The sequence below is a fragment of the Leucopleurus acutus genome (genome assembly GCF_964270905.1).
Source record: "Leucopleurus acutus genome assembly, chromosome: 21".
In the NCBI taxonomy this organism is placed as follows: domain Eukaryota; kingdom Metazoa; phylum Chordata; class Mammalia; order Artiodactyla; family Delphinidae; genus Leucopleurus; species Leucopleurus acutus.
The window spans coordinates 10,459,866-10,485,348 of record NC_139163.1 but is presented as its reverse complement, the minus strand read 5'-3'; the positions used below and the strand labels follow the sequence as shown (position 1 = coordinate 10,485,348).

At 54.1% G+C, this 25,483-nt stretch overlaps 1 protein-coding gene across 1 annotated transcript; it reads left to right on the top strand.

The window, feature by feature from the left end:
• Positions 1-23,324: 23,324 nt before the first annotated feature.
• Positions 23,325-25,256, top strand: KBTBD11 (kelch repeat and BTB domain containing 11; the record flags this gene model as incomplete). The annotated part of the gene is made up of 1 exon (XM_082864012.1): positions 23,325-25,256. One exon carries the CDS (start codon positions 23,325-23,327, stop codon positions 25,254-25,256), a length of 1,932 nt encoding a protein of 643 aa, XP_082720138.1.
• Positions 25,257-25,483: the final 227 nt, after the last annotated feature.

The following is a 25,483-nucleotide window of genomic DNA, read 5'->3' as shown; positions in this document are numbered from 1 at the left end:
CTATACAGAGACTTCTGTGAAGTCATATTTAATTGCAGATAACTTGTTCTAACGTTATAAATGCATACCTTGAAAATACTTTAAAATAACTAGCAAATTTTTGTTACTTTTCCAAAAGAAGACTCACTGGGATCGATACTAATAAACTTATTGGCCATTTAATGATGGTAATATTGACTCATTGACGAGAATTTGTCGCCTCCTGGTAGCTTGCAGTCTGCTGAGGAAAAGTGCGTGCAGGACCACTTGACGTAGTCCACACAGACCGCGGTGCAGCGCGATGGAAAGTGGCGCTCAGCCCAACGAGGCATCACTGGATCGCTGATTCGGCAGTGACTGAGGATGACTTCGCCCCATCACAGTGCTGGCCGTTGCATGAGGCTAAAGAGACAGGCCTCTGTTGTCCTGTTCCAATCAGGGTTACTAAGGCATTAGCTTGGACCAGGGACTGTGTATGATATGAAATGTTTGCGCTGACACGACCGGTGCACGGTCCCATCTGTGTCCACCGTTGGCAGTCTGGAGTCCGTGATGTTCCAGAGAGCTGGGCAGCATCCTCTATTCTGAGCACAGGGTTCTCAGGCACTGGCTTATAAGATACTTGGAAACACTCAGACATGAGAAAAAGAGCTTCCAATATTTCAGGAGTAGCTTATGAAAGGATGCAGACGCACCCAGAGTTCATCAGAGCTGAAGAGAGTAGTCAGGCTGGGCTTGGGTGAATACAGGGGGGCACTGGGGGGAGGAGGGATTTCCTTTTGTACAAAATGGATAGAATGAACCAGGGAATGCGGTTTCCACGACAACACACAGATATTCTAATTAATTTTTCATGCCAAGAGACTCAAAGTGCTTTGTAGCAGTTGGATCAATTCCTGACAGCTACTGGAATTTAATTGCTTTTTTTTTTTTCCTTTTGGAAGGCTGAGTGGGGTGGTGCATGAACTCTTATGAGCCGTTAACACTTTGGGGAAATGATCTGTTATCTGGCACTAGCACACGGAGGAAAACACCATCCAGGGTCCTAACGGGGCTCGGAACAAGCAGCTGTGACTTACCAGCCATCCCCCTTGTGCGCATGATGCAAACTCTATGGGGGACACAACTGGGGAGGTAAAAATATTTGCTGGAGGTCACCCAGGGGGGCAGTGACAGAAGCGACACACCCAGGGGGGCAGTGACAGAAGTGACAAGTGTGAGTGGTGCTCCCCCAAGATTAACACCCGAGGCACGAAGTGCATTGTGCCCGTCGTCTCGGTCTGTCCCGTGGGGAGGGCAGCCATACCACCACTTTACACAGAAGGACAGTGGGCACAGTGTCTCGTCCAAAATGCACAGGACTTGGAGTGGTGAAATTGTTGTTGGAAATCCAGCCGGCCGAATTCCAAAGGTTTGCTCTCTCCACTGCTCCAGGCAGCTTCCAAATGTGGTTCAGAGTCCCCCGAACCTGGAACCCGGGTCCCCAGACTCTGCGTTCAGGGGCCTGTAAACCGTCGTGCTCGGGATGATTCCATGAGCTTCGGTTCTAATTTTTGGGCACAGTTTTGCGTGGTGATATGTTTGCACGCTTCAAGTCGACCGTGCACGAGCAGGCTCTCCCTGAGCTGTGGAGGATTTAAACAGTAAAATAGTTTTCTTGAAATACTCTTGAAATGGATGTTTTTTAAAAAATATTTAAGATAGCTAGTCCTTCTTCTTGGCATTTTTATACCCCAGCTTCAATTTCAGGAAATCTACAGGTCCCTGGCATTTGAATGAACTCCTAATTAAATGTCATGTTCCTCAGCAATTTCCATTGACCATATTGGGGCCAGAGGGCAGTTTTAAAAATAAAACATCTGAAGTCTGAAAATAAATGAGGTTCCCCACACTCCTCTACTAGATGGTGTAGAGGTTGCATGGATGTTTAAGTTAATTCATTTATTTTTTCCTTCCTTCAATAAATACTTAATTGAGAACTTAGTATATGCCAAGCACTGTAAAATCCAGTGGGAAGAGAAGTTAAATATGACTTATTAGCAGATCGCTGGAAGCTGGCAGAGTGGCGGAGAGGACAGAGCAGGACCTCTGTGGGGACAGCACCTGTGACTGGGGAAAGCTGGGTGGTCACTGGGGGCTTATCCACAAAGGTGGGCGGGGAGGCCAGATGAAGCCCTGATGCTGTGGGCCAGCGCAATGTATCTCTTGAAAAGATGGCACGGGTGCTGGGGAAATGCATTTAAACTCCCCTCCAGACATCTTTAAATCATGGTGTAGGGTAGGCTAGTTACATGCGGTCTCCATGTAAAAAGGTAAACAGAGGTGCATTGAAAATATCGCAGTAGATTCTAAAATATTTCTGACATACAATGGGTAAAATAAAAATGGCACATGATGGGAACTATTTCAGCCTCCAAAAGGTCTGTTTCCGCTAGAGTTAACTGATATTTTTATTTTATTTTATTTATTTATTTGGCCACCCAGCATGTGGGATCTTCATTCCCCCATCAGGGATGGAACCCATGCCCTCTGCATTGGAAGGGCGGAGTCTTAACCACTGGACTGCCAGGGAAGTCCCTAACTGATCATTTAAAAAAGTTATTTCCCGATAGTTTGCTCAGTTTCTGCTTCCTTTAACCCAAATCTTGATGTATTCTACTTAGCAAGTAAACAAAGATGTTTTTTAAGGACGTTCTCAGGGTATTAACTCTGGTACTGAAAACCGAAGGGCCCATAACATTTAACTGGCAGAGACTGTTGAAGGCAAAATTTTTAAAAAGAAAAAGAAGTAAAGGCTCAGCCTCTCTGTGCCTATGGAAATTTAATCACTTTTTCACGAAACCTTTAAAAATAGCATTTACCATCAGGGGTCCAGTCTTAACTGGAGCTGACCCGGCAGGAAGCAGCTGTGCGCAGGAACAGAAAGCAGCCCAGGTCGGAGGGCACTTCGTCCCTCTCTGCTGTCAGGTCTTTGGGAATCTTGCTCCTTATCGTGGCTCGAGGTTCGGGCGGTCCCTCGTCGTCCTGCGCCCCGATCCCGCTGCAGGGACCTGGAGCTGGTGGGGGCCACGTCTCCAGATACAAGAACAAGTTTCAGCGCTTCCTCTACTTGGGTGTTCTGAATCTTTTCCTTTTTGTTCTGGAGTCTGTAAGGATGTAGGCAGTTTTCTTAACCACTAAATACTTCAACAATGCATCGTCCCTAATTTTCCAAATGATAAACACTAAATTACATTATTTCATGGTTTTTTTGGGGGGGAGCGGGGGCTAGGACACAAAAGAGAGCTGGCAAAGCCTAGAGCGCTGGCGGTAACCTGTTCCTCGCTCCTTGTTGGGCGTTGCTGGATTAAAGCTCAGCATCTACGAGGTGCCACGGGTCCAGCGCGCAGCCCGCGCCCCTCCCGTGCGCGCACGGATGCGCCTGCGGTGGGCGCCGCTACCTCGCCTCGAGCCGGGTGTCCGCGGGACCTCCCTGCGCCTGGAAAGGGTTAAGCGAGCGGAGGGCGCGGGGCGGGCTGACCTGGACTCGGGGCCGCGCCGGCGCGCTCCAGTCCGGAGCCTGCGCGCCCTGCCGGGGGCTGCGGCCGCCCTCCCGCCCACGTCCCCGCGTCCCCGCCTCGGCGCGCTGCTCGGAGCGGCGGGGCTCCAGGCGCGGCCTCCACAGACGCGGTGAGTGCTGGGCCCGCTGCAGCCAAGGCAGGCCAGGGGCGCAGGGGGCACTCGTCGGGCCGGGCCTGGCCGCGCGGGAAGATGCTCGGGAACCCGCGGGCGCTCGCACAGGTGCGCGGAAGGCGGCCGCCCCGCCCGCGGGTGTTCTCACAGGTGCGCGGGAAGAGCCCCGCGCATGCGCGTCGGAGACCCTGGCGAGGGTTCCGGGTCCTGGGCTTGGGTGGGCGCCGGGGTGGAGGGCGAGGCGCAGAGCTGAGAGGTAGGGGTGGGCCCCGAAGGGGGGGAGGCAGCGGCGAGACGCCCCAGGAGGCGGGGGATAAGCGGGCGGGGGTCCCGGGGTGGGCGCTGGTCGGGACGGAGGTGGCCGCCGGGGCGGGGGCGGGGGCCGGCGTGGGGCGGGGGCCGGGGGTGGCCCCGCCCGCGGCGGGGGTGTGGGGAATGGGGTGGGCGGACCTCCGTCCCGCTCCCGGTCGCCGCGTGGAGGAGGGGGCCGCGGCGCGGGGACTCCCTAGGGCGCTCCTGCCGGAAGCGGGTGACGGCCAGTCCCCGCGCTGTGCCCGCGGTGACCGCCTCCGAGGACCCAGCCCCGGGGGCGGCGTGGCCACTGTCCTTTCCGCCGCCAGTCGCGCCTCCGCGCGCCCAGCCCAGCCGGAGCCAACCCGGGGGCGGAGCGGCCCGGAGCCCAGCGGGGAGGAGCCGCACCCCGCGTCCGCGCCCCGCTGCCCAGGCTGACCGCTCCTTGGGCAGGCGGCCCGGGCTCGCGGCCACGCTGTAGGATGGCGGGCCCGGCCGCTTCCCCCTTCCGAGGGGTGTCTGGGCTCGGTGCCGGGCTGCCCGGGCTCGGTGCCGGGCTGCCCGGGCCCTGCTTCGCGGACGGTCGTTGCCGGGCCGCGCTGCCTCTGGAGCGTCCATCCCGCGGGGCACAGGAAGCGGGTGGGAGGTCCCTCCCGGACCAGGTTCCCGGGGGAGGGGAGGAAGATGCGGCGGCGCCTCTCGCGCTCTCCTCCGATGCCCGCCGGCCGAGACCCCCGCGACCCCCAGGGTCCGCTTCTTATGCTGCCGGGATTGCTGAGGGCTCGTGGGGTGCTGGGGGCTGGTGCACAGCGCGTGCTTTCTTTTCACGGAGCCTTTGCCCCACTGACCGACCAGACGGCCCACCAGCAGTGCTTGTTGCTCAGGTTTGACCGTGCCTGACAGCATGATGGCGCGGGGGCGAGGGGGTACGAAAAGGAGCAACATTTAAATAAAGACTGCGTGGAACCGGCTGACACGGCCGGCGGGGAGGTTACATGCATTGCCGCAGCAGGCCTCCCACCCCCGACCCGCGCTCGTGCTGGGGGACCCCAGCCTCCCTCGGGGGGCTGCGCCTGTAACGTTAAAGAAGGAAGGTTTTAAAAAATTCTACCACTTCTTCGGTTCCTACAGAACCACATCCTTTGTCTTCACCCACCCTCACATCTGTTCCAAGGGAAAGAAAAAGAACGAATCAATGTAATAAGCTTTATTTCGCTCAAAGCACTGAAGGCGCTTTACGGTCAGGTTTTTAAGCCCCTGCGCTGCCCGCAGTGGAGGGGCCGGTTCACTCTGTGCCTGGCCTGTTGTCGCCTTCCTCCAGTCCCCATCTACCAACAGTTGCGCAGCCTCTAATTAGGACCCTTAATGGACGCCGATGTTGCCCTTTGGCCTTTTATCCCCAGCTAATGGGGTCCTATTAGAATCCTCCCCCCTCCCCACCCATGAAACGCAGAAGGAAGCTCTCCATCGCACTCAGATTTGCCCAGGGACAGCCCAGGGAATGCGCGCTTCTGGTAACTGGCATTACAACTCTCCCTTTGGGGCCTAACAAAGCAAAATTTTAAAGAAAGAAAGTCTTTCCAGCGTTTAATGTCAATTGCACAGGCATTGCTGATAAAATAATCAGAACACAATGAAAATAGCTCAAAGAGTTTGCTTACAGGATTTAAGGCAGTCTTGGGCTTGGGAGGAGGGGAGAGAACAGTTAAGTGTCCATCCTAGATGGGGACTGAGCTGTTGGGGCAGCCTGGCTTCGTGTGGTCGTCTTGCTGTCCTAGTGTCTGGGCGTTCCTTAGGGCGGGCCCTCCTTCACCTGCAGAGGACTTTGCCTGCTGCTGGCTCCAGCCCTGGCAGAACAGAAGGATCTGGAACCTCATCTCTGAACATCTTTCCTGGCAGTCGCCAGTGCTTGATTTCATTTCCATATGTTCTGATACAAGTAGCCACGTTGTCAGCGGGAAGGCAGGAGGCCTCTTTTTAGTCCACTTTTGTCCCTGTACTGAAACTGGGGGCGCTCTGTGCTGTGGGACCTCCATCTGGGATCCTATTTCAGTTTTTTTCTAAACGCCGACAGCATAAATTGTCCATAATCATAGCTCTGCAGTGAAGCTGGAATTACTTAGGCAGCTGTAATGCCCCTCGGAGGGCAGATGTGGGGTTGGCCTTAGAGGTGCCCCGAGAGGCCGTCAGTGTGCAGACCAGAAACCAGCCCCGTCGTTTTGCACATCTTCCCCTGGTGACTCAGGACAAATCTGCTTTTCTCAGGAGTTCAAGGGATTAGTGTCTCCCTGGCCTTGATTTCAGTTTTTCTCTTGGATTTATTGTAATTATGCTGAAAGTATAGTGTTGGCACCTGCACCTCTTTGGGACATAGTTAGCAAGGAGCAATGACCTTTGGAATACAGCAGAAACTTCCAGGAGTTTGCCTTTTACCAACAACCCAACTCCTGCCAGAACGAATATTAAACAGTGCCGTGGAAATTGAAGCCGTTGCAGGTCTCCTGCAATATTTGACCAATTAAAAGCCAGTTTTTTCTTTCACAAACATTTATCGAATGTCTACCCCAGGTCAGGCACAGTTCTAGGTGCTGGGAATGCCATGGCATCTAAAACAGGCACAGGTCCTCACCCCGCCCCCCACCCCCTGCGGCTTAGGTTCCAATAAGGTGAAAGGCATTAAAAATATAATCATGTTAATTCATGTGTAATAAGCAGACAAGTGGCCTAAATGAAAGGAATAAACCCCTATGAAAGCATCTGATGAGGGGATTTTGAGTTGGGGTCTGAAGGATGATGAGGCCTGGCAAAGGAGGACGGCAGGGGACGGCCCAGGGGAGATGGTGCTCAGAGGGGCCTGGCGCAGCAGAGAACGGAAGGAAGGCCGGGAGGGGCCCCTAGGCCATGTCATAGATTTGTAACTTAATATAATTTTGATTCCTAATTAATTGTGGCACTTCCTCTATGTAAATTGACGGAACTTTGCTCTCTAGGCCTTGATGGAGTAGGACGTGTGTTAATTTTACAGAACTGAGATGTACTGAATCACAAAGGGATCCCCATTCCGTGGGATGTTGTGGACAGAACGTCTTGTAAGCTGATAACCACTGTGCTGCTGTTGGATGCTGTTAGCACCGTTTTCTGGAAAGTCTTAGTCATGAGGACCTTGGTACAGATGCCAAGTCTGCTGCCTTTGTCTGAGCCACCCGTCCCCTCCTGCTCCCACTGCAGTGGTTGCAGGTGGGCTTCACACAGCTGCCCTTCCCCCTTGATCGGTTCCTCTTACAGTCGTCAGGGTGGTCATTTAAAGACACAAATACTATGATGTTGGACGGCCAGTAGCTTCCCAGTGCCGTGGGCTGTAGTCCACAACACGGGTGACAGGACGCTCATTCCAGTTGGCGTGGTTGTCTGATGACCAACCCCACAGATTTAGTGCCTGCCGTGGACTAAATGTCGGTCTTCTCCAAATTCACATGTTGAACCTTAATCCCCTGGTGATGGTATTAGGAAGGGGGGGCTTTGGGAGGTGATGAGGCATGAGGGTGGAACCCCATGATGGGATCAGTGCCCTCATAACACAGACTCCCGAGAGCTCCCTCTCCCCTTCCCCCACGTGAGGACCCAAGGAGAAGATGCTGTCTGTGAACCAGGAAGCAGGTCTTACCAGACACTGCGGAGAGGGAACTGTTTGTTCCAAGTCTACTGATGCCGAATATTAATCCCATCTAAAAATACCTTCATGGCAACGTCTAGGCTGGTACTTGACCAAACACCTGGGTCCTGTGGCCCAACCAGGCTGACATATAAAAGTAACCATGGCAACTGTCCTGTTCAGACGGGAGTGGAGGTGCACGGTGACCTGTGGCCCGTGACGGCCCTGCAGTGCAGTCGGGCACCCGCTGGCGGGGTTCCTGTTCCTGGGGGTGGATCTCCAGCGCTCTTGGCGCTGCTTTGTGGATTCTAGGTTCTGCCCTCCAAGTCATCCTTCTTGTTTCCTGAGAAATGCCTGGTGTTCGCAGCTCAGTGGTTTTCTCAGCCTCTTCCCCGGTTTCTCTCCAAGTTGGCAGTGTCTCTTCCCGTACAATTATCTTAAACACGTTGTGGGTTTTCTCTGGATCTGCTGGGATTCAAGCCACCAGACGAAAGCTCCGTCCACAGATCCACATAAGTCCTTTCTCTACCTTGGACCTCCAGGGCCTGTGTCTAGTGTCCCCTCAGGTATTTATGAGGTCTTAGCAGGGCATCTGATGGTGCCACCTGGATCCGTCTTTGTTCTGAGGCCCCATCTTAATTTGACAGTATCGCAAGGGCTGGGAAAGAGAAGAGCTTTATCTTCCAACCCAGTGGGGCCTGGTTCCTTTATATTTGCTCCAAATCGCACTTGAAAACGGAACCCTTCCTTCTTCCGCTCTCCTCTCTCAGCTCATCAGGTCACAGAGACAGAGCTCAGTAGGGTCACCCGGGCCCTGCCTGGAAGTCTCCTCCAGCGTCATCCAGCCCACCCAGCGCATCCTCCGTCTCCAGCATCGTGTGGCCACGGTGCTGCTGAGCCCTGCCCTCCAGAGCCCTGTCCAGGAACCCCATCCACCTGTCCTTGGAGCCCCGCTAGCAACTGCTTCGGAGCCCAGAGGCATCTGCCCACCGGCTGCCTGCTGCCCAGCTGGGACCGCTGAGCTTGCCACGGGTTCCTGCTCTGGTGGCAGCCCCGTCCAGGCGGGTGCATAACGGACCAGTCCAAACATACTGGCTCAAAACAACGGAGTTGACTGGGCTTATAAACCTGCCGTCTGGCGGGGAAGCTCAAATGGATTATCTGGAGGCGTACACGCACATCTGCAGCCCGGCTGGGAGCACGAGGGCAGCGGGGCTGGACCCGGCGCCCAGCACAGTGTCTCCGTGGCCTCTCGCTGTGCTCCCTCCAGCCGGGCATCTGGTGTCCCCGGACTTCTTACACGTTGGCACCGGGCATCCGAGTTCTGGGTCCTAAGAGAGGAATCTGTATTACTGCTGTTTTCAACACAGCCTCACCTCACCATCGTCACCAGTGTTTAGGATCCAGAGACCAGGGCACACATGCAGACATCCGGGGAGCCATCGTCCCCCGTGAGAAGAGCGTGCAGGTGGGCTGGATCGAGGTCACCTTGGAAAGGATGGGCTGCGTCCTGCACTCTCCAGCCACCCCTGCCCTCTAGCTCCTTCCTCCTGGCTGGCCAGTGGCCAGGGGGCTGTGGTGGCTCCTCGGGGCCTGTGCTGCCCACCCTGCAGCTCTGTGTGTGGCCCTCAGCCCGCCCTCCCATGAGGCCCGGGTGCCTGGATGTCGAGGTCTGTGTCTCCCAAAGGCCGGGCACTTTCTGGGCTCTGAGTGTAGGGGACCTTGTGTGAGGGGAGAAGTCTCACCCTCCCTGGTCCTTTGGTTAGTGGAGTCAAGCCACCGGGGTGACACAGGGAATAGAAACATGACGGGCACTAGATCCATTCCTCAGCTTATGTCACGGCTCTGCTGCGTACTGATCCCGTCAGTCTGCACGAGGCTCTCACCTGTGCCAACTCCTGTCTTTTGAGTGCATGGAAATCACTGTTTGAGTAGGAAATAAGACTAAGTACTTTTATCCATGTAGATAATCATCTTGATGTAGAAGTCAAGATATAAAGAAAAATTGTCTTCATTTCTTTTATGTCAAACAGACAGCACCTTGATTCCTTTCTTGTGCAACCGTTCTTACTACTTATTGTAAAGGGTTTGATATTTTGAGAGAAACATTGAGATGGAAGAGGTAGGCCCAGTTATGTGCCGAATGAGGTGGAATACCTGCGTGAAACTTTGAAATGAAGTGTAGGCACCTGCCGCCTTTTGGTCAGCATTACAGGCTCTGAGAAGACTTCTATGCTTTTGCACAAGGGCTTTTAATCCAGCTGACCTCGTGTGGCTTCGACGTGGCCCAGGTGTGTGTGTGTGTGTGGGGGGTGGCCTCAGGGCCTGGTCACTCAGGCTGTGAACTCGGGGGCACTTGTCGCTGCTGTGGAGTCCCAGCAGCCCCGGGACAAGGTGCACAGGCGGCCGGATCTTCCCAGGTCCTTCTGTCTGGTCGTTTCACCAGCGAAGACAAAGAAACACTGGAGCTCTCAGCTCTGTGACGTCAACCCCAGAAACTGCGCCTTCTTCAGCATCATGGGATTTGTAGAAATTATGAAAATCACTGGGTCTTGGACTTGTTCTCAGTGTGTTTAGGTTTCTGGAGTTGAGATAGTGCAGGGAATGAAGCTGGCAGGGGTCCTAGGGTGTGGCTTCTAATTTAGCACAGCACTTATGAGCTGTGTGCCCCTGGGCAAGTGGCTCACCCTCTCTGGTCTCTGTTTCTTCCTGTGTGTGTGAAACACAGGGAAGGGCTGGACCAGGTGCTCTGCCATCTCTCAACTGCAACGTTCCCAGTTTGGGGAAGGATTCTGGGACTGGTAAAACCCTTGGCAATCCTGAGATACAGCACGTCTTCAGTGTCAACATTTTTTTTCTTCAAACCTACAACCTAAATCAGGCCGGGGATTTAACAAAATGGATCCTTCATTTCATAGTTCTGTGCCTAAAAGCCTGGATATTATAAGAAAGCTTTCATTTGACCATATTTTTCTACCAAGTATTCTTTCTTGGGGCCCAACCAAAACTTGAGTCATTTTATTTTATGCACACACTGGTGCACACACATACACGTGCACACAGAGATGTAAATGTACACATACGCATGTACACATTCTTGTATATGTATACACATCTATAGAGAGATGTGTATATACATATAATTTTTCTGATTCTAAAAATATACATATTCATTATAGACAACTTGAAGATACCAAGAGTTATGAAAAAAAAGTCACTCATAATTCTATCAACATGCCTTTTAAACCTTTTGGTATTATTCTCATTGTCTTTTTTCCCCTGTTGTGTGTGTTTGCGTGTGTGTTTAAAATTTTTTAAATTTATTTTTTATTGAAGTATAGTTGATTTACAATGTTGTGTTAGTTTCAGGTATACAGCAAAGTGATTCAGTTACACATACATATATATATATATTCTTTTTCAGATTCTGTTCCCTTATAGGTTATTACAAGATGTTTTATATAGTTCCCTATGCTATACAGTAGGTCCTTGTCGTTTATCTATTTTATACATAGTAGTGTGTATGTGTCAATCCCAAACTCCTAATTTATCCCTCCACCAAGAGTGGGGTTTCTACTGACAACATACTGACTACATACACTGAATATAGTGCAATTTGCCGGTCATATTCCTTGATGACCGTCCATTGTTTTCCTAGTAAGACGGCTCTGAACAGTAGCCTTGTCCTCAAGCCTCTGGCGGCCTCTGATTGTCCACAGCGGCGCTTTGGTCCCGGTTGCTGGACGTCGTGATGTTCTGGACGAGGCTGGGTTTTGTTGAGGGGTCAGGCCGTCTCCTGTCACCCGAGGGCTGTGGGCCAGGAGCAGAGCAGAGCCGCCCGCACGGCTTCTGGAAGGTCACAGGCTTGTGGGTGAAGGTGGGTTGGTGTTGCAGCTTGATGCTGTCGTGTCCTCAGGCTCTGAAAGGGCCCGTTCTGGTGTCTGTGGAAGATTCTCTAAAACCTGCAGCCCTTTCCGGAGACTGCTCACCAAGGGCTGGGCTGTGAGGGACAGAGCTGCCCGCCAGAGACCCCCAAAGAGAAGGAAGCCAGCCGGATGCATGGCCAGAGGGGGCCCGGCCTCCAGAAGGAACATCGGTTGTGTGGCCTGGGGCCCCCGGGTGAGGTGCTGACGCGGCGGAGCCCACGTCTCCTGGTGAGGATGCTCTGAGCGGGTGCTCCGGGCGGGGGGCAGCTGTGCTGTGGCCAGGAATGCAGACACCGTCCCCCGCCCCCGCTGTGCCGCTTTACAGCTGCCTTTTGCACTCGGGGAGCGGCCGCCTCCTCGTGGAATTCCGGACCCGGATGGACAGACTGTGGTAAGATGCTGTCTGGGGGTGGGGGAGGCATGTCGGTGCTAGCGTCACACACAGGAGTCACAGCCTCAGAGTTTTGCTTTTTTTTAAGATTTCTTTTTTGGATGTGGACCATTTTTCAAATATTTGTTGAATTTGTTACAATGTTGCTTCTGTTGTATGTTTTGGTTTTTTCTGCCCAGGGGCATGTGGGATCTTAGCTCCCTGACCAGGGAGCAAACCCGCACCCCCTGCACTGGAAGGCGGAGTCGTAACCACTGGACTGCCCGCCCGCCTGCGAAGCCCCCCAGAGTCTTCACATGCCTGACCTACTGTGGCATTTGCCAGGGTGGAGCGCTGTTTTCCAAAATACTCATCTTTCTGAGACTGAAGTGACCTCTCTCACCCTGAACCCACTGCAGCCATTCACCCCAAAGCCACATTTTAGGGGAAAAATGCCATAAAAATCAAGATGTTGGCAACCTTCATCTGTAAACTCTTTTGAGTCAGATGTTAAAAGAGTTTGCAAAGGCAGAAGGCTAATAACATCGTTTCCTCGGATTCAATCTCAAGATAGTTTAAATATTTCGTCTTTGCATCCACTTATTCCTGGCTGTGTCAGGACTGGCCTGATAGGAATGGCCTCTCTTGAGGCTCACGTGGGTGAGCTCACACTCATCAGAACATCTGTCTTGATTTCTGCTTCGGAAACAGGTGAGCTAGCATCTCATCAGCCTTCTTGTCCCACTGAGCCACCCTCGTCGCTTTGAGGACAGAGACCATGTGTTGAATTCGGGTCAGTTCCTCTCCCTGTAATCTCCCCGCCATGCTGCTCCTCCGGACATCCAGGCAGGAGGTGGTTCTGCTTGGCTGTGGTTACCATGCGAGGCTCAGGCCCTTTCCCAGGGCCTGCTGAGCCGGAGGGGGGATGTACTAGGTCAACAGCACCGTTTCTGAGAAGCCTGAGGACACAGGTGCTGCAGGAGGGCAAGGCAGGGACTCTGTCATTACATCTTAACTAAAGCAAAGCAGGACGGACCACAGAGAGAGGGGTTTCTATCTTGCTTTCCATTTACGCCAATAATGGTAAATAAGTGAGATTAATAGGAGAGAAATCTGGGTTCTAACCGGCCAGTAATAGGCGTGTGATTTCGGACAAGTCTCTCTGTTATCAAACCAAGAGCTTAGAGCTTTAAAAATGATAAAATGTGAGTTTTTATTTAACTTTCCCATATTTCAATTTGACTGGAACTTTAAACGTAGGAACACCTACTCCAGCACTAAGAATACAGTGACAGGGATCTTCTTACCTAGTGAATGACTTCACTTAATTGTGCTACAGATCGTGTGGCTTCCATGAGGGTCAGTAGCAGGCCAGATTGACTATTTAATTGATAAGTACTGATTAAACATATGGAAAAACTTTTTTTTTTTTTTTTTTGTGGTACGCGGGCCTCTCACTGCTGCGGCCTCTCCCGTTGCAGAGCACAGGCTCCGGACGCGCAGGCTCAGCGGCCATGGCTCACGGGCCCAGCCGCTCAGCGGCATGTGGGATCTTCCCGGACCGGGGCACGAACCCATGTCCCCTGCATCGGCAGGCGGACTCTCAACCACTGCGCCACCAGGGAAGCCCTGGAAAAACATTTTTAAGTGGTAAATTATAAAATACTCAAACACTGTAAACAATGCAATAAAAATATTCATGTATCCCCGTGAGACAATACACGTTCTCGTCTTGCAGTTTATGCTTTGAATCTTCAGCAAGCCAAGTGATACAGAGCAGGTGGACAGCCCTCCCTTCCCTTCCTGCTCAGAAGTAACCACTGCACCGGAATTCACACCTGTCCTTTCCACACTTCCACGAATGACATATAGTATTTTTTTCACGTTTAAATGTATGTAAATTATACTGTATCTTTCTGCAAATGGCAGACCTTGAAAAATTCAAAATTATGTTTCTGAAATTTATGCACCTTGATACATGTAGATTTAGTTCATCCATCTTAATGTGTGTGGTTGTTTGGGCAGTGATAGAAAATCAGTCTAAAAGTAGTCCAATCAGTCTTTTTGTACAAAAGGACACAGAGCGCTCTTTCTAAAACACAAGAGTGATCATATTCACTTCTTTGAAGCCATCAGAGGATTCCCGTTTGTCATTAAGATGCCAGGGTGCCGCGGAGGGGCCCAGTCCCCTGACCCTGGGGCTCCTGGCTGCACCCAGCCTGTTCAGCTTCTGGAACTGGTCAAGCTTGTTTCCACTGCAAGGTGTCTGTTCTCTCTTCCACCCGACCTGTGTTTGTCTCCCTCTTGATCTCAGAGGAGTCTTACCTGATCCCAAGTAGAAATCAGGTCTGTCCATCACTACTTCCCGGATCCTTGTTTATGTTTCCTGCCGTGGTTGTACTTCCTCTAGAATTCGTGTCGTAGTGGCTTACGTTCGTCTTCTTCCCTGCGCTGGGAGCTCCCTGGGGCCTCGGCCAAGTCTATTTGGTTCCTGCTACTTCCTAGGACCCAGAGCACCTCCTGGAACACTGTAGGTGTTCAGCATACATCCACTCAGTGAATGAGCAAATGACTGCATATTGTTAATTATTTCTCAGCGTTGGTGGGACTTGAACAGATTGAAGACTTGGGGAAAGTATGGGTTGGTTTGACCCAGGCAGTCTCACTTCTGGCTCTAGCTTTGCATCACTGCTGGGACGTTCACCTCTCACTTCAGGGGACTCGCACAATAGACTTATTTTAAAAGAGTTAAGGTTGCCCGAATATTGCTCAGAATTGGGTCTCAGAGCTAGAGGTTTCCAGGGAGGATTGCAATCCAGGTGCCTCTTTGCAGAGTCTCTGTGATTCTGTGTGTGATCTCAGTGTTCACACCCTGCGCTTGTCAACAACTCCGGAACCTCGAGCCACAAGCAAAGGCAGGTGCTTCTCTTGCAGAATATTCGGGGTTTGCTCCCTGATGGCACGTCCGGAACCTAGGGCACAATTTGCGCTCAAGTAACTTGGAGCCCCCCTTTTGAGTGAATGCACAGGTTTACCCTCATCCATTTTCCTTTCAGTTCTTCAGGGTCTTGGCTTCAGGGAGCACAGGGCTGTGTCACAGCCGGGACTGAGGTGGGGCCCGTCTGTGTGATGTCACGTTAGGTGGCGGCTGAAGACACACGCTTCCCTGAGCGCGGTGGCCATGCCCCCATGCCCCCCTGCTTTAAAGCTGGTGACTTCAGGTGCGTTACTACATCAGCAGCGAAGGGCTGTCTTGTGAGTCGTGAAGCTCTAACACTGCTTGCATCTCTTGAATTAACAATAAAGACCCGTGATCTGTTGAAGGAAGGAGAAGAGTGAAGCTCTTCAGCAGATTTTCACGACCCAGTTGTCCTGCTGGATTAAGGTCAATTTCATCTCTCTGCCCTGGGCTTCATCTTCCCCCAGACGGCTTGTCCTGGGTAATGGCTAAGGGCACAGAGACACTCACAGTTGCCACCAAACTTCTGAAACTCCCGAGCAGTGGGAAGTGGGGCCTGTGAACCCATGTGGCCGCTGACTTAGTGAACGGGTGCAAGCCACAGGCATCTTTTCTGAGGCCTCATGTAAAATGCCCCAGAGACGGGGAAAGAGGGGAAAAGTGCTCTCTGGTTTTGGTCTGCTGCTAACTTTGTTTGGTCTTTTGAGACGAGTAATGTAGTGTTTCCGGGCCTCCAGTATTTTCTCGTGTCTGGAATCAAGATCATGGCAATTCCTCTACCCGTCCTCATATGTGGAACGTGAGGACAAAATGGAAAATTGCCACAAGGGCTGGGAGCTGCTCTGGGTACAGGCTGCAGGGCTGTGCACTCCGTCCTGGTGGGGCTTTTCCGTGAGCCGGGACCGGCGTTGTCCGGGTCGGCACCTCACGGTGCGTGGTTGCCAGGAGCTGGAGCCTGTGCGGGGCGAAGCTCTTTACAGATGTCCGTCTAAACCCCGCGGAGACCCAGCAAGGTGGCTTCTTGTTTACAGTCAGAGTTATTTCAGTTTCCAGGGACACGAATCCCACACATGTTCGCTGAAGCCAGAAACAGACTTATTAGCTCGCAGGCATCACACGCCCTGGCTGGGGGTGACTCGCCCAGGCACTGTCTCCTCTCTTTCTAGGTTTTGCTCTGTGCTGGCTTCACTTTCTTCTCCCGAGGACAAGCTTGCCCTTGATTTCAGCTCCCTGACCCACCCACCTGGCCGAAGCCTTTCTCCTGCATCACCCTTCAGGGGGAGGACCTGGCCTGGGGCTGTGCTCTCGGGACCAGGTGCTGGGAAGGTGGGGCGTGGGCTGGGCTGGAGCAACCCTGTGACTTAACCCCACTACCCTTTATGACTGTGGAGCCAGTGTATATTCGTTTCAGGAAATATAGAAACTGGGCATAGCTAGATAGAAGACAGTAAGAACCTGTCTCTGATCCAACGTCCACAAACACCAGTCCCTTTTGAAGAACCTTTTCTTTGTGAGCTCTGTATCATGTTTCACTGGTAAGGCATAAATACATACATACATACATTGTACGTAGTGCAAGAACTTGCTATAATAGGGATTTTTATCTGAATGTTTTCAGAGCTGTTTTTTCTAGGTTCTCTGGTTAACATTTATTCACTCACCATCCATCAGGCCTTTTCTGGGGGCCCTGGCAGAGCCCATCCCTGTGCCAAGGGTAGAACGATTAATGCATCTCCCTGTCGTGAATCCACATTCTCATGGAGAAGGATGACACACGTGCATATGAGGTGCTGAAATACGACATTCTGTGCAAACATGGACCGCACAGTTGCTGACCTGGGAAGTGAGGAAGGTAGTGTCTGTGACAGCAGGTCCCTGGGGGCCTGGGAATGAGCAAGAATTCTGGCTCAAAGGAGGAGAGGTGGCTCTGGGTGGCAGGGACTGTGCGGGCAGAGACCCTGAGGTGGGAACGCATATGCAGATGTACCTACACGGGGGTTACGGGCACAGATACACCTGTGTAGGGTTTATGCGCACAGGTACACCTGCATGGGGTGTACACACAGCTACACCTGTGTAGGGTTTACACACAGATACACCTCTGTAGGGTTTTTACACACAGCTACACCTCTTTAGGGTTTGTACACACAGATACACCTGTGTAGGGTTTATGCGCACAGGTACACCTGCATGGGGTGTACACACAGCTATACCTGTGTAGGGTTTACACACAGATACACCTCTGTAGGGTTTTTACACACAGCTACACCTCTTTAGGGTTTGTACACACAGATACACCTGTGTAGGGTTTACACACAGACACACCTACATGGGGTTTACGTGCACGGACACACCCACGCAGGCTTTACCGGGGCGTGGCAGCAGTTCTGTGCTTGTGCGAAGGATGGAGAGGACTCCTGGGCAGAGGAGGGAGAGATGAGGGCGGCGGAGGCTTGGGAACAGATGGCGCAATGCCTCACTTACCAGCCTAAGGAGTTTGGACTTTGAAAATAGCTATTACGTAAAAGCTTCTCTTTAGGAAATTCTCTAATTCTACTTCCTCCAGTGAAGCCCTGCCAGAAGATTCAGCCGCCGTTACCCCCTAAATCAGGCCCACGCAGACAGCGCCGGCAGGAGCCCATTCCCGCCACGACCTGCCCTGTGTCTCTATTTGCTTTGCTCTCAGAGCTGGGGGCGTCCTGAGTCACCAGAATTCTGCTCCCAGGATGCGCTGGGCAGGGGACCAGACATGGGAGTGTCTCGTAGGCGTCCACGAGCCCAGCGCACGTGCTGCAAAGTCGAGTGCTTCACGCTCAGAACTGTTAACAGACAGAAGGGCGCAGAGCATTGGGCCCAGTGCTTGGTGGCATGGGCGCCAAGGCCGGACAGCGGGTCCCCGTCTGGCTCTGCCACCTACTAAGTGCGGGGCTGATTCATTGTATGGTGACATCGGTTCACATCTCATTTCCTCTTTGGTAAAACGGGGCTAAAAACTACGACCCCACAGAAGGGTGGCTTGCGAGGGTCGCGTATGTCCCAGTGATGTAACACACGTGACAGCAGTCCCTGTAAAATAGAATAGGTGTGAGCTGTTTCATGATGACTCGCGCATTCAGGTTATGTTACAGCCCGTTGAGTCTTAGAAATGTCCTTCATGAAGAGCAGATTAAAAATGAGAGGTTGTAACCTGGCAGAATAGACTCTGATTAACGTCACCAGACCTGCTGAAGGACGTCACTTCCCCTCTCAATTATTCAACACGCCAGGCTGCTCACCAGCCCCGCCCATCCCCAAACCTCACAGAACATACGGCCTACACCCGGCTTGGGGGGTCCTCTCATCCAGGTGGCGGGTGTCTCCTCGGCCGAAGCGTGTACAGAACCTTGCACACAGGGACCTGGGCCCTGCGCCCTCCGCGTCTTCCAAGACCACGCGGCACCCGGCTTTTAGCAGCCAGACGGCCAAGCTCCCAGGACGACTGAGGAATGAAAACCTATTTTGTGAATGATGCTGCCTTGTGGCAGCGTTGGACTCCATGTTCCAGGCACGCCGCTATGATGGCCTTGCTAGGGCCAGACCACGGACCGTGACGAGTGCAGAGAACGTGGGAATCAGGGCTGGGGTGAAGGTCACTGGCTGCCCTCCCCACCCCCACCGAGGCATCCGCTCCCACCCACCTGCATCCCTGCGCACCCAGAACCGCCACCTCATTTTAATTGGGCCCAAGGAAGAAGGTACCAGCAATATCTGTAGGAACAGCTGAAGGGAATCAACATATTCTATGATCAAACAGATATCCTGACATTCCCTGCAAGTTTCTAAGATTCGATGATGTTTCTTCTGTTTGTGGTTTTCTTTGTGAAGTAACCCCAGGAGTTATTGGCTGTTCACTATGTGAACAGGGTCATGCTGGTGTGTGGGAAGCAGGTGGCGGGCAGGGCACAAGTGGTGGTTCCAGGACTCTGCTGTCACAGGCGTGTGGCTGGACACACGGATGAGATACCTGTCGGGCGTGACTTGGAGAACACCGAGGAGGAATCGGCTACAACAATAGGTGCTACAGACATTTAGATAAACTTCCTAAGTCTGTTCATTAATATTAAAAAAAACTGACTAATTATTTGAAACGGAGAGTCTCTTTAGCAACCTATATTATTCTAATGAAGCATATTTAATTTTAAATAACCTGATATCCACCTTAAGCACAAAAATAATGTCCACATTTGGGAAATCATAGACAATCTTCTTTAAGAAACTCATATTGGGCTTCCCTGGTGGCGCAGTGGTTAAGAATCCGCCTGCCGATGCAGGGGACACGGGTTCGAGCCCTGGTCTGGGAAGATCCCACATGCCGTGGAGCAACTAAGCCTGTGCGCCACAACTGCTGAGCCCACGTGCCACAACTACTGAAGCCCGCGTGCCTAGAGCCCGTGCTCCACAAGAGAAGGCACCGCAATGAGAAGCCCGCACACCACAATGAAGAGTAGTCCCCCGCTCGCCGCAACTAGAGAAAGCCCGTGCACAGCAACGGAGACCCAGTGCAGCCAAAAATAAACAAATAAAAATAAATAAATTTATTAAAAAAAATCAAATTGAGAGTGAAGAAATTCATGGAGAGACTAAAAAATTCTGTTTAGATATTTACAATGTGGAGAAGAAATGTATAGCCTTCAGGGAGAAATGCTACCTAAGTTATATTTAAAGCAGACTTGTTCCTGTTAAAATATTTTCTCACTACAGTCAGGAGGGAGCCTGTTACTACACCCCACACCTCCACCGACAGATCCCCTCCCGTCGCTACATGGGGCGAAGGTGCTGCCGTTCATCTGACTGTAACAGAGCCCAGGAGCAGTGCTCAGGGAAGAAATCCTTCCCGATGCCTCAGTCGGGCGGGGAGTTGCAGTTATTTTGCCGTCACCAGGGTGGGTGCTGGCACAGAGTCCTCCAGGAGACCCTTAGGGGGACTCTGATGCTGGAGCCAACTGCAACATGGGGGGACGTCCCCTTGCAAATCCCGGACCTCCAATCCAAAGAATCTGACCCTAAGTGTCTTGGCAGACTTGCAGTGCTCAGAGGACATACACAAAATGGGCTGGCTTCTTCCCATCCATTTTAAGGCCAAATCACAGTAATGGGCCATGCTGGGGAAAAAAGATATAGCTCCGAATGCTGGCTTTCTTTAACACCATTTGAAAAAGGAAGTGGCCCCTCTGCTTAATTTCCTCATTTCTCCTGTGGAAGCTGACCCTCTACCCTGCCAGGCGGGTGGGGGCCAGGACCTGTCATGCTGCAGAAGCTTCCTTCAGAAAGTGGACCTGCTGGGTGGCCTCCCAGCTCTTGGGATCCAGCATCACTGCTGCCTGCGTCGCAGTGACAGACGGTCTTCTGTCTCACCTGATAACACTCAGGTGTTCGGCATCACCTTGGCTGGGTGGGTGAACAGGGACTCCTGACCTGGTCACGGGGCAGAGAGCCAGCTGAGTGGGTGAGCAGCTGTCACACTTTGGATGGGATTACATGGCTGTGCTCAGGTCTCGGACCACCCCCGGCTCTGCCAGCCTGGTCTGTGATCCATGCCAGGGGCGCACAGGGAGCTGGCAAGGACGTGCCTGCTTGGACCACTGACCACCTGGGTCATATTTGTGTCATTGTGGACATGCAGCTCCTGCTTCTTGTGGCTACGACAAAATGTCTACTTAGCCTGATTCTTTCAGGCTTTAAATGGATTCTGCAGAGCTCTGAAAACCTAAGAATTGCAAACTTAGGTTTTTCAGTGTGTCCTATTCCCTGCCTTTCTTTTGAGTCTGTGATGACTTCCACGAAGAGAACTCTCAGAGGTTGGGCTTCTGCACGTCCCGATGAGAGTCAAGCCAGAGAAAGAACCAGGAAGTGCTGAAACCCTTCTCCTGGCCAAGAAAAGAAAAAAAAAAAAGTAGTTAGTTTTCTGAGGTCCAAGGTCTTCTGCATCATACAGAGAAAGTGTGAAAAGAATGAAGTAAATAAGAGAGCCAGTTCTCTGATTTTATTTCAGACATTGACGTTTATATGTATATTTGGGAAGATATGTATATGTCTTCCTTTTTATCTGACTTTCCCTTGAATGACTCAGCTGACTAAGACACCACCTCTGGCGTTTGGGAAGAGGCCAGAAGCTTTGCTTATAAAATCTGTGCAGGTTTCCAGTTTGTCATCACATTCCGGTCGCTGTGGGCCAGAGTGCATTTCCATCTCAGTGGACGCAGGACCTCCCCAGCAGCATCACGGGCTGGGGCACAGCTGAGTAAACACGTGGCACCTCCGTGACCCACATGCCCGTGGTCAGAGTTTCAGCTCATCCCGACTGTCTCCATGCTGCCTTTCCACATGTCCTAGACAGTGCCCTGCACCCTGTGAATATGCCCCAAAGGTTACTGTTAAAGATTTCTGTAAAACAAAGAGAGAAAGAGAGAGGGAGGGGAAGAGAGACAGAGAGAGAGGCGGGGAGGAAGGGAGAGACAGAATTGAGTGTCTTGAATCTCCACCTCTAAGACACTTGTATTTCTGAGAATAATGGGAAAGTCTTTTTCGTAACACGGTAGCAAACAGAGCAGGCAAGCATATATTTTTATACACACCCATTCTCTCAACCCTGAGCATTTATGGGGATCAGGCAACGGTATTAAGTACAATTAGTAGAAAATCAGAAGAGGTTGAGGGTAGGTGGTTAAGTATCCCTTTATCCCATTTGAGAGGTGAACATACCCTACAATGATGACGCATCTGAGCTGTATGTATTTGGTCCTTTTCTCTCGCCCGCGGCCTCTTAGGAAAACCAGAGCCCAGTTTGCCCCTCCCCTTGTGCTAAGACCCCCCCTTCTAGGCTGGGGAGTCTCAGTGAAGGTTTTGCCAATTAGGAGAGATAATTGATTATTTTTTATAGTTCATCTGCAGGTGCTCACATCTGCCTTCCAAGTGGTTCCCTGGCTTTTGTTTTGGTTTTGTTTTGCTTTGGCTTTTCTTTTGCTGCACGTGTGCTCTTTGGAGGGTTGCTTCTCTGAGGTTTTTCAGAGCTACAAAGCCAGGAGTGAGCCGTTCAGATAGATTCCAGAGTCGGAGCCTCCGAGGCCAACTCCAGAGAAGGGTCCCCAGCACCTTTCTCCAAATATTTGTTGTAAATGAATTTGAGATAGCTGGCTGGAAAAGATTTCAGGAAAACTGTCCCGCAATAAAACTGAGGTTTCACAGGCGGGCCATGCTTTCTCACTGAAAGTTCTCAATTTTACATACACATCTCATTAGGTCGAAATGAGGAAGTGGTTGATATTTGACTGCCGTTGTATTGACACACAAAACCCAGCAATTTCGTATGGTTCAACCCAAGGTACTTAAGGCTCACGGCTGAATTGGGCTCTTCCTTAAAGGCCTCGAAGACCAGGGGAGGAACGGCTTTTTAATATCTAAATAATCCCATATGTTTTATTCACCAAACTTTCCAGCACTGAAAAGTCACAATCCCCATTCCCACCCTATCTGAATCCTATAACCTGAAAATTGTGGAGGGAAATGGGGTAGCTGCCACTGACACAAGGTAGCCCTATGGAAAAATGCAAATTCCAACATTCTGTCTCTTTCTCGTATAAACAGGAACACAAAGAGCGTGGTGACATGACATGGAAACACCTGATATTCCAACAAAGGAAGTCGCAGAGGAAGGCTCCCGATGGATGAAGGAGGAAAGCCGGTCTAGTGTGTGCAGTAACTGTGTCTTCCTAACACCCACCTGGCGACTGAATCATGCCCTCCCCGCTTCCAGGTGAACATTGTCGAGGCAGGCCCATCAGGAGCGCTGCCGAGGCCAGGACACACAGATATTGTCCGGCTGACCATCCATAAGCCTTAATCGCACGTGGGAGTCACGCACAAAAAACAAGCTCCCTGGGGCGGCTCCCTGTGAAACAGCAGTTAAGTCAGTGTTCTGAAGTGTGGACTGCAGCCCGTCTCTGATTCGTTGGTCCTCAGAGACAGAGATGTGATGGAATGTGGAGGGATAAACACTGACTCAGGAAGAAAGGGCAGGCCCAGTTCCTTAGGAGCACCTGACAGCTCAGTTTCGCAGAGCAGGAGCTACAGACAGAGCCGCGGCTGCGGCTGCAGGGCGGTCCTGTCCGTGGACTGATCATCACCACGCGGTGCGGAGACCGAGCCACAAAGACCCCTGCAGACGGCCGCCGGGCGGGAACCTTGCCAGGTTCACAAGTTCAGCCGGGAGCGCGCTCGAGTCGACACACCCCTTTCGCCGGAGAGGAGAGCGGGCGGGCGCCAGGGGAGCTGCGTGCGATTGAAAACCAGTGTGGACACAAGTGAAATCTGATCGCGCGCCAGCAGAAGCGTGTGAAGCTAGGAGCCCCGGAGGAGCCATCGACCTTGGGCAGCCCGAATCCGGGCGAAGTCATGCCGGGCTGCTGAGCGGGGACGGCAGCCGGAGCGAGCGCTCGCATGGAGAGCCCGGTGGCCCCCTGCGTCCTCTACCCGGGGGACGGAGCGTGCGGCCAGGCCGGGGGCCGGGGCGGCGCTCCCGAGGCTCCGGGAGAGGGCGGCCTGCAGCCGCCGGACGCGGCGGGGGGGGAGGGCGCTGCGTCCCCGGCGCAGACACCCTGCAGTCTCAGCGCGTCCCTGTGCTTCAGCTCCGGGGACGATTCCCCGCCCTCTTGTCGCCGCGGCCGGCGGGTGGTGCAGAGGCAGTGGGAAGTCGGCAGCGCGGGCGCCGCGTCCCCGGAAGGGCGCGCGTCCCCTGAGGATCCCGTGTCCCCCGAGGAGCGCACGTCCCCAGAAGAGGCCGCGTCCCCGGAAGATCCCGCGTCCCCCGGGGAGTGCCCGCCGGCCGAGGAGCCCACGTCCCCGGAAGAGGCCGGGGACCCCGCGCCTGTGCCCCCCGGCGTCGGGCCGGAGCACGGGGAGCCCGACCTGCTCATCGAGGTGTCTGGCCGCCGGCTGCGGGCTCACAAGGCGGTGCTGGCGGCGCGCAGCGACTACTTCCGTGCGCGCGCGTCGCGGGACGTGCTGCGGGTGCAGGGCGTGGGCTGGGCGGCGCTGCGGTTGCTGCTGGCCTACGCGTACAGCGGGCGCATGGCGGGCGTGCGGCCCGACAACGTGGCCGACGTGGTGGCCGGCGCGCGCCGCCTACAGCTGCCCTGCGCCGCGCAGCGCGCCACTGACGCCGTGGCGCCGCAGCTGAGCTTGGCCAACTGCTTCGAGGTGCTGAGCGCGGCCAAGCGGCAGCGGCTGGCCGAGCTGCGCGAGGCCGCCTACCGCTTCATGAGCGACCACTACCTAGAGGTGCTGCGCGAGCCCGCCGTCTTCGGGCGCCTGTCGGGCGCCGAGCGCGACCTGCTGCTGCGCCGCCGCCTGCGCGCCGGCCGCGCCCGTCTTCTGGCCGCCGCGCTCGGCCCGGCCGGGGAGCGCGCGGGCAGCCGGCCGCAGAGCCCGTCGGGGGACGCGGAGGGCCGAGGCGACGCCGCCGTCTACTGCTTCCACGAGGCGGCGGGCGAGTGGCGCGAGCTGACGCGGCTACCCGAGGGCGCGCCGGCTCGGGGCTGCGGCCTGTGCGTGCTCTACAACTACCTCTTCGTGGCCGGCGGCGTGGGGCCCGCGGGCCCCGACGGCCGCGCGCGGCCCTCGGACCGGGTCTTCTGCTACAACCCGGCCACCGACCGCTGGAGCACCGTGCGGCCGCTGCGCCAGGCGCGCTCGCAGCTGCAGCTGCTGGCCCTGGATGGCCACTTGTACGCCGTGGGCGGCGAGTGCCTGCTCAGCGTGGAGCGCTACGACCCGCGCGCTGACCGCTGGGCCGCCGTGGCCCCGCTGCCCCGGGGCGCCTTCGCCGTGGCGCACGAGGCCACCACCTGCAACGGCGAGATCTACGTGTCCGGGGGTTCGCTCTTCTACCGCCTGCTCAAGTACGACCCGCGGCGCGACGAGTGGCAGGAGTGTCCGTGCAGCAGCAGCCGTGAGCGCTCGGCCGACATGGTGGCCCTGGACGGCTTCATCTACCGCTTCGACCTGTGCGGGGGCCGCGGCGATGCGCCGGGGGCCGGGCCTGCGGGGGGGCTCAGCGTGCTCCGCTACCACTGCCTGGCCAAGCAGTGGAGCCGCTGTGCCTCGCACCTGCGGCCCCCGGGCGCGCCGTCGGGCCTACAGCCCTTCCGCTGCGCCGCGCTGGATGGCGCCATCTACTGCGTGAGCCGCGCAGGCACCTGGCGCTTCGTGCCGCCCCCGGACGGCGAGCCCGGCGCCAGCGACGCGGGCCCCGAAGGCAGCTTCGAGCTCCAGTCGCTCCGAGCCCCCGCGGACGCCCGGGGCCTGTTCTTCCCGTTCGTGCTCAACCTGCTGGAGGAGAAGCCAGACCGAGGCGAGGAGGGCGCCGCGTAGGGTGGGCCGGGTCACCCGGGCGTGTCCCTCGGCAGCCCTGGGCCAGGGGACGCCCCGTGGGCCGAGGTCCCAACTGGGAAACTGGAAGGGGCGAGGGGAGTGGAGGTGGGGAGGGAGAGAGTCGGGGGTGGGCCCCGGTGGGCCCCGCCCAGCCCACGGGATCGTTTAAAGGCTTAGAAGGTAGAAGCTTGTCGCGGGGCCTTGAAGACCTTTTGCGATGCTGTATT